Consider the following 18,129-nt stretch of genomic DNA (forward strand, 5'->3'; position numbering starts at 1 on the left):
TAGGAACCGTGCAGTGAAATCGCGTGTGTGTTTTTGCACAGCCTCGGATGATAGACATGCCCTTGGAACTGAGTTCTGCTGTAACGCAATGGATGGAAGTACAGATACGCTGGGAACGGGAATTAATAAAGAACAGAAGGTAGGAAGGCTTACATTATATTAAAATAATAATAATAATAACCATTGTGTTCACGTTTTTCTTTAATATATTATTATTATTATTATTATTATTATTATTATTATTATTATTATTATTATTATTATTATCATTATTATTATTATTATTATTATTATTATTATTGTTGTTGTTGTTGTTATTATTCAGTGCTGGGAGCGCCATTTTTCAATTGGTCACACTGAGCGCAGTGTGGTTCGGATAGGTTCGGATGAGCGGGTCGGGCAGATCAGATACACGTTCCCAGCTTTTAAGATGCTTTCAGCCGCGCAGTTGGTGTATTTGTGTTGTTGTAGCGTCCTGGTACGCGGCGTGTTTAACCCGTTCTGGTCTGGTGTTTCATATCTGGCAAAGGCGCCAGCTTTTCTTTTTGTTTTTAAGCCACATGAAATTCAGCACGTTTCTGGATCTTAAAAGGGCAACGGCGGCGGTTGAAAAGGCAGCGGGAGGGGTGTCTTTCTCGCACTTTCTTCTTGTCTCTTCTTTGTTAGATCCCCCCCCCCCCCCCCCCCCCCCATCTCGCATAAATAAAAACATCACGTTTGTGTTTGTAATGCTAATTAAATACTGTATTGTGGGTCGTTTTTATAATTGGTGTTGTTTTTGTATGTTGGTTTTTGGTGTTAGTTTTGCTGATGTGATGTGTTTGTTGTGCCCCCCCCCCCCCCCAAATAGTTTCATAATTATTATAAATGATATTGTAAATAATATTCGAGGTTAAATTCGAGACGCGTTGACACGCTTCTTTTGGGGGGACCCTCCACTAAGTTATCTCGGGAGAAATGAAAAAAACGTAAACTCACCAAATGCCCGTATTTTTGTTGTTGTGTGTGTGTGTGTGTGTGTGGGAGTGTGTGTGTTTCTGTGTGTGTGTGTGTGTGTGTGTTGCATTGAACTTCCGTAGCCACCGTTTACCCTTTTAAATCAGCAATGCTGGCGCGGCAGGTGGGCCCCACTGCTCGTTCACTAATCGTAACGCGAGTCAGTTTGCCAGGTAATGGGATAAACAAAGCGCTCTTCATTTTGCCTGTTCAGCCTCAGCGTGCTTGTTGTCATCATGAGCATCGCTAGATTGCTGTGCACGGCGCGGCAGTCACCCGCACAGTAAAACAAGCGCCCCCTGTGACTTACTGGTCTAAGACAGCCTGCCCTGCTTCTGGTCCGCAGCGTGCAAAGACAGTAAGGTTCGTCTGCGCACGAAATCGTCAGAAGAACATCCGAAAATGTAAGAACGAGAGGAGCCCGTTCAGCCAGGTCTGGACTCAGCCCTGTGTGCGTTACTTGGGGGGGGGGGTTCTTTTGATTGGAACCGGGAGGTGATTAGAGAAAGACTTTCCATCTCGTTAGATTAGCACTGCACAGAAATCACTACAGAACCCCACTGAAGGGTTAGATTAGCACTGCACAGAAATCACTACAGAACCCCACTGAAGGGTTAGATTAGCGCTGCACAGAAATCACTACAGAACCCCACTGAAGGGTTAGATTAGCGCTGCACAGAAATCACTACAGAACCCCACTGAAGGGTTAGATTAGCGCTGCACAGAAATCACTACAGAACCCCTCTGAAGGGTTAGATTAGCACTGCACATAAATCACTACAGAACCCCACTGAAGGGTTAGATTAGCACTGCACAGAAATCACTACAGAACCCCACTGAAGGGTTAGATTAGAGCTGCACAGAAATCACTACAGAACCCCACTGAAGGGTTAGATTAGCGCTGCACAGAAATCACTACAGAACCCCACTGAAGGGTTAGATTAGAGCTGCACAGAAATCACTACAGAACCCCACTGAAGGGTTAGATTAGCGCTGCACAGAAATCACTACAGAACCCCACTGAAGGGTTAGATTAGCACTGCACAGAAATCACTACAGAACCCCACTGAAGGGTTAGATTAGCGCTGCACAGAAATCACTACAGAACCCCTCTGAAGGGTTAGATTAGCACTGCACAGAAATCACTACAGAACCCCACTGAAGGGTTAGATTGGGGCTGCACAGAAATCACTACAGAACCCCACTGAAGGGTTAGATTAGCACTGCACAGAAATCACTACAGAACCCCACTGAAGGGTTAGATTGGGGCTGCACAGAAATCACTACAGAACCCCTCTGAAGGGTTAGATTAGCACTGCACAGAAATCACTACAGAACCCCACTGAAGGGTTAGATTAGCACTGCACAGAAATCACTACAGAACCCCACTGAAGGGTTAGATTAGCACTGCACAGAAATCACTACAGAACCCCACTGAAGGGTTAGATTAGCACTGCACAGAAATCACTACAGAACCCCACTGAAGGGTTAGATTAGCACTGCACAGAAATCACTACAGAACCCCACTGAAGGGTTAGATTAGCACTGCACAGAAATCACTACAGAACCCCACTGAAGGGTTAGATTGGGGCTGCACAGAAATCACTACAGAACCCCTCTGAAGGGTTAGATTAGCACTGCACAGAAATCACTACAGAACCCCTCTGAAGGGTTAGATTGGGGCTGCACAGAAATCACTACAGAACCCCACTGAAGGGTTAGATTAGCGCTGCACAGAAATCACTACAGAACCCCACTGAAGGGTTAGATTGGGGCTGCACAGAAATCACTACAGAACCCCACTGAAGGGTTAGATTAGCACTGCACAGAAATCACTACAGAACCCCACTGAAGGGTTAGATTGGGGCTGCACAGAAATCACTACAGAACCCCACTGAAGAGTTAGATTGGGGCTGCACAGAAATCACTACAGAACCCCACTGAAGGGTTAGATTAGCACTGCACAGAAATCACTACAGAACCCCACTGAAGGGTTAGATTGGGGCTGCACAGAAATCACTACAGAACCCCTCTGAAGGGTTAGATTAGCACTGCACAGAAATCACTACAGAACCCCTCTGAAGGGTTAGATTGGGGCTGCACAGAAATCACTACAGAACCCCACTGAAGGGTTAGATTAGCGCTGCACAGAAATCACTACAGAACCCCACTGAAGGGTTAGATTGGGGCTGCACAGAAATCACTACAGAACCCCACTGAAGGGTTAGATTAGCACTGCACAGAAATCACTACAGAACCCCACTGAAGGGTTAGATTGGGGCTGCACAGAAATCACTACAGAACCCCACTGAAGGGTTAGATTGGGGCTGCACAGAAATCACTACAGAACCCCACTGAAGGGTTAGATTAGCACTGCACAGAAATCACTACAGAACCCCACTGAAGGGTTAGATTAGAGCTGCACAGAAATCACTACAGAACCCCACTGAAGGGTTAGATTAGCACTGCACAGAAATCACTACAGAACCCCACTGAAGGGTTAGATTGGGGCTGCTCTTGAATTGCAAAAAGTAATAATGGCTTAGTTTCTTACTCGCTGAGGGTTACTATCTTTGCACAGACACTAACACACACACACTGACACTAACACACAGACATACACTAACACACAGACATACACTAACACACACAGACACTAACACACACACACACTAACACACACATACACTAACACACACACAGACAGACAGACACACACATACACTAACACACACATACACTAACACACACAGACACTAACACACACACATACACTAACACACACATACACTAACACACACACACATACACTAACACACACACCGACAGACAGACAGACACTAACAAACACACATACACAGACACTAACAAACACACACAGATGCACACACAGACAGACACACATACACTAACACACACACACACAGACAAATAGACAGACACTAACACAGACAGACAGACAGACAGACACACACACTAACACTAACACACACACACACTCACAGATAGACACAGTCAGGAGCTGAGCAGGAACACTGCAGGATCTCTCCTTTCTTTCTTTCTTTCTTTCTTTCTCTCTTCCTGTCTAGTCTTAACTCCAGCCTCCTCCCGGCTGCCTGTCGCCTCCCAGCTGTTTTTTTGTTGCTTCCTGTGTTTTTGTTCCTGGGAGGCGGTCCCTCAGTTGGGACAGCCCTGGAAAATTCCAGTCTCCCAGCGGCTCCAGCTCCGGGGACACGAGGGGGAGGCGGAGGATAGGAGGCTGGGAGAGGATAGGAGGCTGGGAGAGGATATGAGGCTGGGAGAGGATAGGAGGCTGGCTGGGAGAGGATAGGAGGCTGGGAGAGGATAGGAGGCTGGGAGAGGATAGGAGACTGAGAGAGGATAGGAGGCTGGGAGAGGATAGGAGGCTGGGAGAGGATAGGAGACTGAGAGAGGATAGGAGGCTGGGAGAGGATAGGAGGCTGGCTGGGAGAGGATATGAGGCTGGGAGAGGATAGGAGGCTGGCTGGGAGAGGATAGGAGGCTGGGAGAGGATAGGAGGCTGAGAGAGGATAGGAGGCTGGGAGAGGATAGGAGGCTGGCTGGGAGAGGATAGGAGGCTGGGAGAGGATAGGAGGCTGGCTGGGAGAGGATAGGAGGCTGGGAGAGGATAGGAGGCTGGGAGAGGATAGGAGGCTGAGAGAGGATAGGAGGCTGGGAGAGGATAGGAGGCTGGGAGAGGATAGGAGGCTGGCTGGGAGAGGATAGGAGGCTGGCTGGGAGAGGATAGGAGGCTGAGAGAGGATAGGAGGCTGGCTGGGAGAGGATAGGAGGCTGGCTGGGAGAGGATAGGAGGCTGGGAGAGGATAGGAGGCTGGCTGGGAGAGGATAGGAGGCTGGGAGAGGATAGGAGGCTGGCTGGGAGAGGATAGGAGGCTGGGAGAGGATAGGAGGCTGGGAGAGGATAGGAGGCTGAGAGAGGATAGGAGGCTGGGAGAGGATAGGAGGCTGGGAGAGGATAGGAGGCTGAGAGAGGATAGGAGGCTGGGAGAGGATAGGAGGCTGGGAGCCAGACTGGTCAGGACTGCTTGGATCTGCTGTGATCTCATTCAGGCTTTAGTGTGTGTGTGTTTTTTTTTTTTTTTTCTAAAATAAACTTCTATTGCTTTAAAAATCCTGAAACTTTTTAAACAGTAGTATGTGTCGCGATTGTTTATATTTTATCATTTGGTTTTTGAGGGGGAAACGAACAGGTGCATACTTGGCACAAAAGGCCTGTTTTTTTTAAATTATTATTATTTTTTTTTAACAGGAAGTTTTTATAGCGGAGTATCCACTTCCTGTGCTGTGGGTCACCGCCTGGTTGCCGCTGTGGATGGAAACTGATTGGGTATCCAGAAATTCAATGTGATTTCAATTCGGTAGAGTTGTATTTTGAAATAAAGCCTCAGAAAGTAATTAAAAAAACAAACACCAAGCAAGGAAATGGATGTCTCCAGTCTCCCCTGCATGCTTGTGAGCAGTGTGCGATGTGATGAGCCTGGACCTGAGCTGAGTGAGCTGGGGCTGCCCTATCGAAAGGGCCTGAGAGTGCTGGGTCTGTCATTAACAGTGCTTGCTGCTCCTGCTGGAGGGGGTCTGCATGCGTTTGTTGTGCTGTTGGGATCTTGCACAACAAAGGCTGTGCAGTGAAACAAGGGTATTCCTCTGAGCTTCACCTGCTGAAATCTATTAGCTGTGTGCTTAACAGGCCACTTGATTCCTCTGAGCAAACACCTGAGATCCGCGCAGCTGTGCCCTCGAGCTGGCACCTGGCAGCACGGGCATGTGATGGGTAGGAGGCCCATTGAGTGAATGCGTGTCAGTCTGTTAGTAGGGCAAGGATCTTTTTTTTAATTGCATCTGTTTAGTGGGGGTTTGGTGGTCTGGTGGTTAAAGAAAAAGGGGTTCGATACCAGGAGTGCAGCGTGCTCCCTATTATTACAAACTCTATCTTGCACAATCACAGCGTGTTTTGAGAGGCTGGGTGGCGCAGCAGGAGCAATCTCTTGCCTGTGTTTTGTGCTTTCCATCTCCGGAGACCTGGGTTCAAGTCCGGCTGGTCTCAAGAATTTGAGTGTTTTCTATTGGGTGCAGTACAGTACATAGAGCTGTGGCCAAAAGTTTAGCATCACCTAGAATTTTAGGATTGAAAGTAATTAAAAACAAAATAATAATAATAATAATAATAATAATAATAATAATAATAATAATAATAATAATAATAATATGGACGTAATTTATATATTTTATTTAACATCATGTAAATCAAAAACTATTTAATGTTAGATTTCGAAATGTCACATTTTTTTTCAATTTGTCAGTTTTTTTTACGTTATGTAAAACCACAAAGCGGTGTGTAATTCAGTATGATAACGTCACATTACTCAGCGGCTTTCATTCGACTTGACGAAGCAGAATTCGTTCCTTCTATAAGGCGATGCGAAGCTTTGACCACAGCTGTATATCTCGAGTGCCACTGTGTGCAGAGTCAATGTTTTTTCTGTTTTGTTTTTAAATCCACGTTTACTTTCACTGTCTGAAGTTAGAAACTCACACTAGCCTTGCACCCAGCCCTGGGTTTCAAACCGTACCTGCTTTAGGAATATTTAACTAAGCCGGTAAGATGCCACGAATTTGAGCAACCCGCGCCTTATGCATTGAATATGCATGGCCGGAGTCTGCAGGTGTGCTATTGGTAGTTCATGCAGCGATAGCGGGGGGACAGTTTATTTAACTGGGGGGGTCTGGCGGTTTTAACGCCTGTTTCCACATGATTTCAACACTGTTTTGAATTGAGATATTATAATAGTTTTGGAAACCCAGGACCGGTTCCTATGGCCCGTTGTTGGTTTCTAACATTTTTTTTTTCACTTTTTATCAGATTTTTTTTTAAAACCATATTTTATTTTTATTTTTTTTGCACCTCACAGAATATGCAGCACTTGCTATATAAAAAAAAAAAAAAGAAAAAGAACGTTTTTTTGTTAAATATATCAATAAAAATCCAAAGCGGTAGGTGATTCAATATGTTAACGTAACATTATTCAGCAGCTTTCATTCGACTTTATGAATTAGTTAATTCTACAGGGTGATGCAAAACATTTTGGCCAGAGCTCGACATGCTATTAGTAAACCGTCCCTTGGCCAATTTTTCACCTCTTCGCCGAGTTGTATAAATTGAGACGGTCCCTGACTTTGTCAACCCCCCTCTTCATTAAATGCAATCTGAAACTCTCCAGCTGTATCCTCCTTCTCCACCCGCCCTGCACTGCACACAGAGAAACGTTTTGCATGTCGTGTTTTGGTGCCAAATTGGAGGTGTCACATACTTGCGTGGTTTAAAGTGTTCGCTATCTGTGCATTTTAAGTAGAAACGCAAATCACCTGTATTTTTTCTATACAAATGATGCAGACGCTCCCCGAACTCCTCAAGGCGCTTTTTTTTTAAAAAATGTATGCGTGTGTGAAAATGTAGATGCCCCCCCCCCAGCACCCCTTTCTCGTTCCACCATTCCCCGGTATTGTGTCTGTGTAAAGTGACGCGCTCCCTTGCCCGTTTCGTTTTGCCCTCCTCCGCCGCCGATGCGGGTTTGCACAATGGAGACGCTCCCTAGCCTCGCTCTTCCCCTCCCCCTCGTCCGAAGCTCCCTGTTTGTCTCCAAGATGGCGGGTGCTGTGGCGGTTTGGGTTTTCGTCTACAATCGCGGAGGCGCTGCCGTTTCTCGTCCGACTAAACGGGGATTCGTTCTGTCTGCCGGCGCGACCAGCAACCCCGGTGAGTTTCGTGACGGCTTTTAGCCGAGTATCTCTTGTCGGTGCCGGTTGGTTTTACCCCGCGTACCCCCCGTCCGTGTTGTGGAAACCGAGGGAGAGAAAGGGGCGGAGGGGGAAGCCGTGGCCTACCTGTCCTCCCCGTCCCTCCGCTCCGAGGAACGAAGCGAGGCGGTCCCGTGGGGGGGGGGGGTGGAAACGTTCGCTCTCGGCGGCCGGTTTGTTCGTCTCTCTCTGCTCGCTTCTGGAGACCCGAGTGCTTTTCTGTTTAGTTGAAATAGGAGCACGAACGTGTTAGGCCGCACAGCCTCGGGTTAGCAGTAGAATGTCCCCCCGGGTTCGGGTTCTGATGTCCGGTAAAAGAAAGTTAGGCAGTAGGAATGTTTTTGTGTGTGAGTTTCAACCCATGCGGGGGGGCTGTGTGAATCAATTAATTGTCTGTGGGGCTTGGTATGCGCACTGGGTGTTCAGACTTTCAGAGAAAGGAATATGTGATAGTAGTCCTGGTCGTTTTGTGATATAAAACACAGTTGTAAACAGGTGACTGGCGAGCGGGGGGACCCCGGCTTCGCACGCCGCTAAATGTTTTGATTGGCTGGGAGTCATTTTGTGTTGCACCGAATACAACGTCGTTGGAATCTTGCAGCGTCAGCACGAGACGTTTTCGAACTGTGTCCCAGATTTAAAAAAATAAAAATTAACGGTTTTGGAATGTTGGCGAGCAGCTGGTCGCACGGGATGTTGACAGACGTGCGTGTTTTTTTTTGTTTTAACGTAACTTGACTCTCACTGTCTGACATAAATACAGTAATTGTGTTTTTCTAGATCCGTCTGTGGCTGCGACAGGTTTTTAGACAGTTTTTTTTTTTTTTTTAAAAGTGATATTACTTTGCTTTCAGCTTTTCAAAACAACGTTTTTGAAGCGCACTGCTGTGATGCAACGTGCTTGCGTAATATCAGTAAAAAAAATATATATTCCCTGTGGCAAAGTTACAGTCTTAAAAATAACTTGCAAGAACGAAACGGAGCATTTGATCGGTATGTAATTGGAGTTGCGAGAAATAAACGTGTCTACACTATGAACGGAGTCCTCTTATCTACGCTGTAAACAAAACCACGCTAGACCTACACGTTAGTATCTAGCATCATTTCTACTGTGATCGTCAGAGATTAATTTTATTTATGTGTTTATTTAATCATTTTTTACTTTCAGTTTAGCTCCAGGCAAATCCTTTTCTGCCTTTTCTTGTCAGACACACATGGGTGGGGGTGAGTGTGTGTTTGTGATGTTTTCAGCTGTGTGTGTGAGTTGTATTTATTTATATGCCTAATTAGGTAACGCACCTAGGCAATTACTAGGGATTAAGAACCAGTTTGACAAGTAATTCACATGAGGTGATGTGTTAAATAATCCTGGGAATGTATCGTGTGCTATTGCTGTTAAATGTACAGGTGTGATTTATTATTTTTATTATTGAGTCAGGCTAAAGCTGGCTTTCACCATGCAGGGGAAGGTATAATGGAGAGAAAAAAATAAAAATAAGACAGTGGTCAGTAAGATGCACCTATTGGAGAGAAGAGGCAACTGTAGCCCTAAAAGAAGGATTCACTTTGCCATTCTTATTAGTAATGTTGTGATTGTGTGTTTTTGCCTGAAGCGTTTTGGGACCATGCCTTTAGTTTTCTATCAGGTGATTTGCCTGTAGTTGTCATTTCTGTCGTCTGGTTTGCCCTCAAACAGCTTTAACCTTCCTTTCTTTCTTTCTTTTCCCTCTCCAGGTCTTGTCACCTCGGTATGCTGTTGATGTGTGGGAAGCAGGAAGGTGAAATGGTCCCTTTGATGAGAAGATTTTGATTTTTGCTGGAAACTGGAGAGAGATCGATCGGATTGAAAACCAATCGTGTTCTTTTTTTTGTTTCGACGTGGTTGTGGAATTATTATTACAGTACTTGAAACAAACACATTTGTTGAGAGGAACACTACAGCTGCTGCTACCGCTACCCCTGCTTTACAGAGTTTGTTCTGGGGATTCCTGCACACGTTGGATTATTGTGGCATTTCCTGCTGGGAACCCCGAGGAGAGGAGAGGCGGTAGTTCGCACCCTTGTCAAAGCGTCCGGGGGGTGGGTGGAAGTGGTCCCCTGGGGGCTGTTTGTAACGCCTGTGCTATGGTGAACTGCTTCCCACCGGGCTGCTTGTCTTCACGTTGCGTGGAACTCACCGGCCAGCACCAGGATAAAGGATAACCAGGGCGGCTGGCTGGCTGGCTGGCTGGGGGGGGGATCTCTGTCTCTCTGTCTCTCTCTCTCTGAATGGATTATTCTGCGACCGCGGTTCAGCCATGGTAAAGCTAGCGAACCCGCTGTACACTGAGTGGATCCTGGAGGCGATCAAGAAGGTGAAGAAGCAGAAGCAGCGTCCCTCGGAGGAGCGCATCTGCAATGCGGTGTCCATGTCCCACGGCCTGGACCGCCGCACCGCCCTGCAGCAGCTGGAGCTCAGCGTCCAGGACGGCACCGTCCTGAAAGTGTCCAACAAGGGCCTCAACTCTTACAAGGACCCCGATAACCCCGGCCGGCTGGCCATCCCCAAGCCCCGGGGGAACCCGGCCCGGCCGGCCGAGCACAAGCAGGCCCCGGACTGGAACAAGCTGCTGAAGAGCGCCTTGGAGGGGCTGGGCGAGCCGGGGGGCTCCTCCCTGAAGAGCATCGAGCGCTTCCTCAAGGCGCAGGAGGACGGGGCGGCCTGGCTGGGAGGGGGGGCCCTCGCGTTCCACCAGCAGCTGCGCCTGGCCGCCAAGCGCGCCGTCGGGCACGGCCGCCTGGTCAAGGAGGGGCCGCTGTACCGGCTGTGCGGCCGGGCGCAGTCCCTGGCCTGCCTGCCCCCCGTCCGGCTGCTGCAGCACGAGAAGGACAAGGTAGGTCGAGGCGCAGGAGCTTCGCTGCTTCGATTGAGGGCCCAGGCGAGCGGCGCTCCTGCAGAGGCGTCCTGGGTTTGGACGAACCGGTTACTGGGACTGGAGCTCTCCGCAGGCCAGGGTCGTCCAGGTGGATCGGGCTGATTTACCGTTCAGAGTGAAACGAGTGAAGAAGCAGCTGCTTGGGTTTGTGTGGCTCGCTGTCCTCCACGGTCTGAAGAAAAGCAGCGATCATCGCAAGCCCAGGCAGCTGGTTCTTCACTCGTTTCACGTCAGCCCAGTCCACACCAGTGACCCGCACCTGACTCTGTGGAGCGCTCAATCCCAGTAATCAGTTTGTGCTGCACTGGTTCCCATCTCCATTCATCTAGCACCCTTTTAACATCCAAGAACACGATTGTGACGTGCTGGCTAGGATTCAGGGTCAGAGATTTTTATTTCTTTGTTTTATTTCTGTCCGGATTCGGTGTTGGAAGTCAGTTTGGTGGCTGCAGCAGTGGCAGTGTAATCTGGCCTCTGTTGTTGAGTGTAGTGTCTTTTTAATCCGGTTTGAATGGTGTACCCGGGGCTGCTCTCGATTCAGTCCCAGCCGTGCAGGTGCAGGCACTCTGTGTGCAGGCGGTGGAGGAGGAGCTGGAGTGGGGGACGAGGGGGGCGTTCATTCACCACGATGCTTTCTGTTCATGTCTGTTTTTTGGGTTAAGTTTTATTTTACCATTCTGAATATCATATAATTCATTTATAGAGTTATGAATGATGATGGTTTGTAGAGAACCCTTGAAATGTCAAGCTGGGATTCGCTCTGTGAACAGCTGTAAAATAGATCAGATGGACTCAAACAGTTCTGGCAGGAATTCAGTATGAAACAGAATACAGTAAAGACACGAAGAGCTTTAGAAATGTTTGCTAAGATTTTAATATCGGAGGGGGATGCAGGGATGGAAATAAGACTCCCATTGCATAGCAGATTCACCCATTCCAGGTTTTACTACAAGCTATAGGTAACAAGCTCAGGTGTATCTTAAGAACACAAAGGTTACAAACGAGAAGAAGCCATTCAGCCCATCTTGCTCGTTTGGTTGTTAGTAACTTATTGATCCCAGAATCTCATCAAGCAGCTTCTTGAAGGATCCCAGGGTGTCAGCTTCAACAACATTACTGGGGAGTTGGTTCCAGACCCTCACAATTCTTATTAAACTCTTAGTAAAAGCAGGAGTGCTGATTTCCATCCCTGGCATGCAGTAAAGAAAGTGGGGTCGCTGTGCCCGTGTTGGTTTTGTGACCAGTCTTGGCTCATCTGATCCCTGCGGGTGATTCAGAGTGAAACCTGTGGTGTGTTTTGAGTCGCTGTGATGCCTTGTATAGAACATTTCACACACCTCTCTGGCTAAACAATTTGACACGTTTTAAGCCTCGCAGCAGATCACACATCCAATTTATAAAGCAGATTGTTTTTCATTTTTTATTTTTTATTTTTTAAACAAGTTAGGAACAGTTTGTAGAGAGAGCATTGTGCCGCAGGGAGCTGTTTACGAGAAGCTAACGCACTGACTTTGCATTTGGAACGCTTCTCAGCTGCACGTTTGCAGATGCTGTCCAGAGCTCAAATTGGCTTGTTTCCTTTACTTCTTTTTTTTATGTTTTTCCTTCACTGCTAACCTGGAGACATCCTGCAGCTGTGGGATTGAATTGGCAATGTTTACTCTGCAGCTCTGGCCAAAAGTATATATATATATATTATGTACAGTAGTAATTCATGTCAGATTTAGAAATGTAGGATTTTTTAAATTTTTCGTTCAGCATATGGAAAACTTCAAAGCGGTGGTAATTCAATATGTTAATGAAACTTTCTACAGCAGGTTTCATTCGACTTTGTGAAGCAGAATGTGTAAATTCTCTATAGAGGGTGATGCAGAACTTTTGTCCACAGCTGTAGAATCCTCCTCTCTCATGCCCAACGAGAGACTCCTGCTTGCCTGATGAAAGCAAAGTGCAGTCTCTCTTCTGAGAGGCTGCATGGATCAGGCTCTGCGTTTCCACTTGCTCTGCAAACCCTTACTCAGCCAACATGGGAACTGATGCCTGGTGTCATTTAGGGAAGGAGAGAGAGGTTTTCAGGAGCTCCGTTGGACGTGGTGCGTCTCAGGAGCCCTGAGTGGGTGTAAAATCCAGCACCAGTGGACCTTTCAAATTCAGGGCGATAACAGGGAGTTATTGAAGCCCAGAGTTGTGTTTTCGCCTGTTTTAGTGTCTGGTTTTATCCACCCTGTGTAATCTGAGATGCACTGCGTTGTCCTTGTCGGTTTGGACAGCACTGTTGTAATCCGACTTGCTGATTTTGTTTCTAATTTCGCTGGCACGTTTCAAACCCTTAAATGTGACTGTTAGGATGGGTTAAGCTGTGACGTGGTGTGAAGTCATCCTGGTGTTTAAGTGTCCCTTTTACCTTGACGGCTTCTGTGAAATGGGAGCTGCTTGTTCTCGCTGGTTCAGCTCTAATGAAACGGGGCTCCTTGACTCCCAGACAAGGCGTTCAGTCTCCTGTGTCGCTGCTGGCTGTGTTGCTTGGCACTGGAGTAAGTGGAGTTTTCTTGGTTGTTTCTGTTCGCACTGCGCCCGTCTGCTTGCTGTGGATCTGCATATACGTGTTTAATGTGCTCCTTATCTTTCAGTGCTGTTTGATTTGGCTGAACCTGGTGTCCTGAGTGAGTGAGCGAGCGCGCGTGTGTGTGTGTGTTTTGAGGTAATGAAACTTCATAGTAGAATGGGAGTAAAGTGAAGCCCACGGGTGCTGTTTAAACTGTAACCGTAGCTAAATAGTTGGATAAAACCTGAAAGCGAAATTTAAAAAAAGTTTTGTAGTTCAGCACCGCTGACTACTGGCTCGCTGTTTAAAAAAACAAAAACAAACATATTGTCTTTCTATACCTGCAACTAGCAATCTGCTAGTGAAACTGCTATCCAATAGGAGTCTTATTTCAGTCCCTATTATTATTATTATTATTATTATTATTATTATTATTATTATTATTATTATTATTATTATTATTATAGTTTACACTCCTTAAGAGTCCAGCTCCTCCTGATCTGGGTAAGAACGCAGCAGCCTTGGCGCGGCTGGCTCCTTCCTCCTCACTCCTCGCTGGCTCTGTGATAAGGAGCTTGGCAGGCTGGGAGGGAGGGCAGTGTCGTTATTTATACTGCGCATGCAGATATTCACACACACACACAGGTACCGCTCTTCCTGCCACTTCAAAACCTCACCACCGCATCTCCCACAGGTCTGGGGGGGAACCTGACAGAAAACAACCAAAACAGCATCTTCTAGCTGTCCCTCCTATGTAACTGTGGATGCCTGTGATATTCTGCCATGAGCAGAACGGCATGTAATAATAACAAGCTGTGATACCCTGGTCTGTAATAATGAACCAGGAGTTCAGGGATCAGACACACACACGCAGACCAGTAGATCCAGGAGCCGCAGTGCTTCCTTGAAGTTCCACATGTCACAATAGAAAGGTCACAGTAACTGGGGCTGTGCTGTTGGTGGGTCAGGCTGCAGTGCCCGCCCACAGCGCGTGACAGGGATCAAACCACACCGTCTCAGCAAGGTGCCACAGGGAGTTTAGGGTTCGCTGTGTGTCTGTCTGGGGTCAAAGCCTTGCCACCCTTGGCAACAGAACTGAGAGAAACTGATTGTATTGTATTGTGTACCAAAATAAGTGGCATGGTAATAAGACTGAGATACCAGGGTTAAAAAATAGAATACAAATAAATGTAACTCAGTGCAGTTTGAGCCATTTGTAGAATTAACTTATTTACCAATTTTTTATGGTTTTACTTCGATTAATGCAATTCCTGAGACTGGCTGTTCGCTCTGTGTTTTGTTTGAATAGATTGCTCTGTGTCTTTAATAATCGAGGGAACGTGAGCTGTGCGAGGGTGTGAGAGAGGAGGGAAAGGGTTAAGCTTGTCCTGGGAGCTCGCAGTGTTTGGGAGCCTGGTGAATGTTGGGTGGAGGTGTGGGTGTGTGTGTGTGTGTCTCTGTGTGTGTTTGTGCAGATTCCAGCCTTCTCCTGGGCTGATCTTTGGCAGCACAACTTGTTTGTGACAAGGACAGGAAGTGAGTAATGCCAGCGCTGCAACCAAGAATCCTTTCTGTGAACTCTCTCTTCTGTGGGCCTTTTATAAGATGTAACTTTAAAACACAGAAAAAAAAACCTCTGCAAAGTAGAGCTGGAGGGTGATTTAAGAATAGCTGCTGTTCCCTTTGAGACCCCCCCACACACACACACACACACAGTGCATTCACAAAACCATACTACTATAGCAGAGCTACTCTCCACCGGGCTGTCATGGATCTCTACCTGCGAGATCTGGAGACAAAACCGTCCTCTACTTGCATGAGCAGGTTTGAAGGCTGGCTTTATTTTTGTAATGAATGCATCCGTGGCTTCAAGTCAACACTCAGAATCTTGCTGTGAGGTGCACAGGCTCACTTGAACTCCAAGCCCTGTGGCAGTCTTCTTGATGCATTTTAGAAATCCTGCCTAGTTCAGTTTGTTTTCTGGGGCTACAAGGTTCGTAACTGGTGGTGGTGTGCTTTTTTAAGGTCTTGTGGTGTGCCCCTGGTCCTTTCAGGGTACGTGGGGCAGGGATCCTGAAGACCTGACGTTGTTCTGTGTTTCCATTGCATGGAGATGTTAATGCATAGTCTTTGTGGACCTGGGGCCGGTTTCACAAGCACTGCCAACGCTTAGCAGGCTGCTAGCTAGCAAGCTGTCTGATTATTTTTTATTTTTTTTACCTGTTTAAAAAAAACATTAAGATAGAATGATAGTTTGGCTGAAATTCACTTGGAAAGTCTATAAACTAGCCCCTGGTCTGAAGCTTGTGCTTCAGTGAAAGGCTTGTGGTTTGTTTTTGAGAGAGAGGAGGGTGTGTGTGATAAACCTTTTCTTGTTGCAAACTTTAGAAATGAGTTCCTTGTAAATACTGTTTCTTGGCCCATTTTGTTCACTTGGATCCCTCCCTCCCTCCAGCCTTCCTTCCAGATGTTAATTAGTGTAAGTTCAAGTGGAGAATTACTACTGTGGTGCCTTGGCATCGTCAAGCTTTTTTGTACCCAATGTGAGCTTTACATAACGAACGTAAGTAAACAAGATTATTTCGCCTTGTAACCTTGGATCTGCTCATCAGCTGTCAAGTGGGCCCGTGTTTTGACCGTTCTTATAACATGAGGTTTTATAGTTGATGTTAAAAACATATCTGCAAAATGCATCGCTTTCTTGGTGCTGCTGGTGTTGCTTTTCTTTTTCACACTTAATATAATTTGCATCACCCTTCCTGTGAAACCGCAAGAATTGAGGAGAACTTTTCATAGAGCACTGTGTACTGACATTTAAATACACAGTACGATCTCAGTGCAGAAAAAAACAGTGATGTCATAAAGTATTCTATTCACTGCTAAATAAAAGCATGGATAGTGGAAGATCTGAACACATAAAAACAGTCTTTCCAGTGCCACGAACCTTAGGTACGTGTAACCATTAAAAAAAAACAAAACAAAAAAACATTTTGAAATGCAGAGTCACCTAGAATGGCATAAGCTGCTATACAACACACATTTTATTTTTTCACCTTTGCTAATGCTAGGTAAAGATATCATAGAATCAAAGGGGCTGCTGCTTCTATGCAAGGCACTGTACAGTTCAAGTAACATTGTTCCACCTTGAGTACTCGTTCCACCTGCAAAGCAGATCTAAAATTGCCTCTTCTGTTGCGGATCATGAACGGAGTGCAGGTAATTGTATCTCTTTTTTCCTTGCAGGGATGTGCCTGCGTGTGCGATTTAAAAGGGATTGGCTTCTCCCTGGAGGCCGCGCTGCCTGCAGTAACTGTGCGCTCATCCCCACGCAGCCCTATTAGGAGCTGTGTTTGTTACAGCTGTAATCGCGTGCATCTCTGTCCTGCATTGTGATCAATGATCGAGCTGTCAGAGCAGGGCTGGCGGGGTCAGGATTAAGGGCTGTTCGAAGTCTGCTATGTGTGGCACATATTAATGAGAACCTTGAATGCAAACAAATCAAGGACGGGCTCTCTGTTTCACAGCTCCCTCGGACAACAAACACCTGACACATCCATAGAGAGGAAGAAATGGCGTGAGCAGACACACGCATGGCGATTCCAAATCGCTGATTCTCTTCGTCGTCCAGTATTTTAGTTGAATTATTTTATGCTGAAATTAAACATGATCTGGAGAAATATTAAGCTGTAGTAACAAAAAAAAAATCACTGCAGGGTTGTGATTCCTGAGCTCCAGTCAGAAGGAAGCTTCCCCCCCCCCCCTTCTCTTTCCTTCTCTGTTCAGACTCAGAAGCTTGGCCACCTTCACAGCTCACCGCAGCTGCAGCACAGGGCAGGACTTTATCCAGCATCCTTACAGAGGAGCCTGTGGACGTTTCCATAGGCTATCTGCGAAGTGAGATGACTTGGTGGATAGGCTGCACCTGTGTCTGCTATTTAATAATCATGTCTGGGGGATGACGACAAAGCCCCTCTGCTGGCTACTGTCCTCTCTCTCTGTCTTTTTTTTTTTGTGTGTGCCTAAATGCGATGCTGTGCTGCAGTGCTGGAGTTGTTTTTAGCTCTCGATTTAATCTCTGGCTATTATTAGACACACAGAGGATTCCTGGAAGGTATTTGACCCGCACAGTTTACTGAACCAGCGAGCACATTAATCCCACAGCTTTGACGAGCGCAGCACTGAAAACCAGGAGGCAGGGAGGGAAGCGAGGCTGCAGACAGCGGGGGCTCTGCAGTGCTTTGGGGAGCAGGGGGGCATTGTCACCCTTCTGGAAAACCCAGAACCAATAGTGAGCCATTTTAAATAAAGCATTTTTTAAAATCCTTTGTGACGGTTTTCTGTAGTTTAGCCGCCCACTTTTATCAGGAAGTTCGTTGACATGCAAGTTTATTTTATTTTTTTATGCATTCCCCAGTGGTAGATTTGAGCTACAAGGGACACTGTAAGCGTCCTTCCCTTTGAAACCTGCTTGCTGTTTATGGGCTTGTGCGGCAGCATGCAGCATTAGGAGGTTATAGGTATTCATTTCATGGGTTGTTCTAGTTCCGGAACCAATAAAGAATTAAGAGGGGGGCTGGCTGAACACCTTGATGGGAATTGCTGAGGACCTCAGACCTCATACATGAGGTGAATTTTCATGCCGGCTTGCGATTTGATCCGCAGATGGATCGTGTGATTCCCTGTGTCTGCTGCGTTCCTCTTGCATGTAAACGCAGGGTTTCTCATTTCACTGTGCCAAGGGGTGGTGGGGGGTGAGGGGGGCTCGCTTTTGTTAACCAAAACTCTCTCAGTGGGCTAATCAGGATCTGGTTCAGTTCCTGTTTTTCAATTCCAATT

At 46.6% G+C, this 18,129-nt stretch overlaps 1 protein-coding gene across 3 annotated transcripts in view; it reads left to right on the plus strand.

Annotated features, from left to right (window-relative positions):
- LOC131706730 (histone acetyltransferase KAT6A-like) overlaps positions 1–18,129 on the plus strand; it is a 44,121-nt gene that overhangs the window by 76 nt on the left and 25,916 nt on the right. The window contains exons 1-2 of one of the 3 annotated variants that reach the window (XM_059008378.1): positions 1–139; positions 9,568–10,706. The exon at positions 1–139 is cut by the window's left edge and continues 76 nt beyond it. In XM_059008378.1, the coding sequence (XP_058864361.1) occupies positions 10,131–10,706 (576 nt within the window). In that variant the 5' untranslated portion in view covers positions 1–139; positions 9,568–10,130. Of the gene's footprint in view, positions 140–7,243; positions 7,793–9,567; positions 10,707–18,129 lie in introns of those variants that run through there. The other 2 variants (XM_059008379.1, XM_059008377.1) reach the window with 2 other exon arrangements.

This window comes from Acipenser ruthenus, chromosome 37 (assembly GCF_902713425.1).
Source record: "Acipenser ruthenus chromosome 37, fAciRut3.2 maternal haplotype, whole genome shotgun sequence".
Lineage (NCBI taxonomy): Eukaryota > Metazoa > Chordata > Actinopteri > Acipenseriformes > Acipenseridae > Acipenser > Acipenser ruthenus.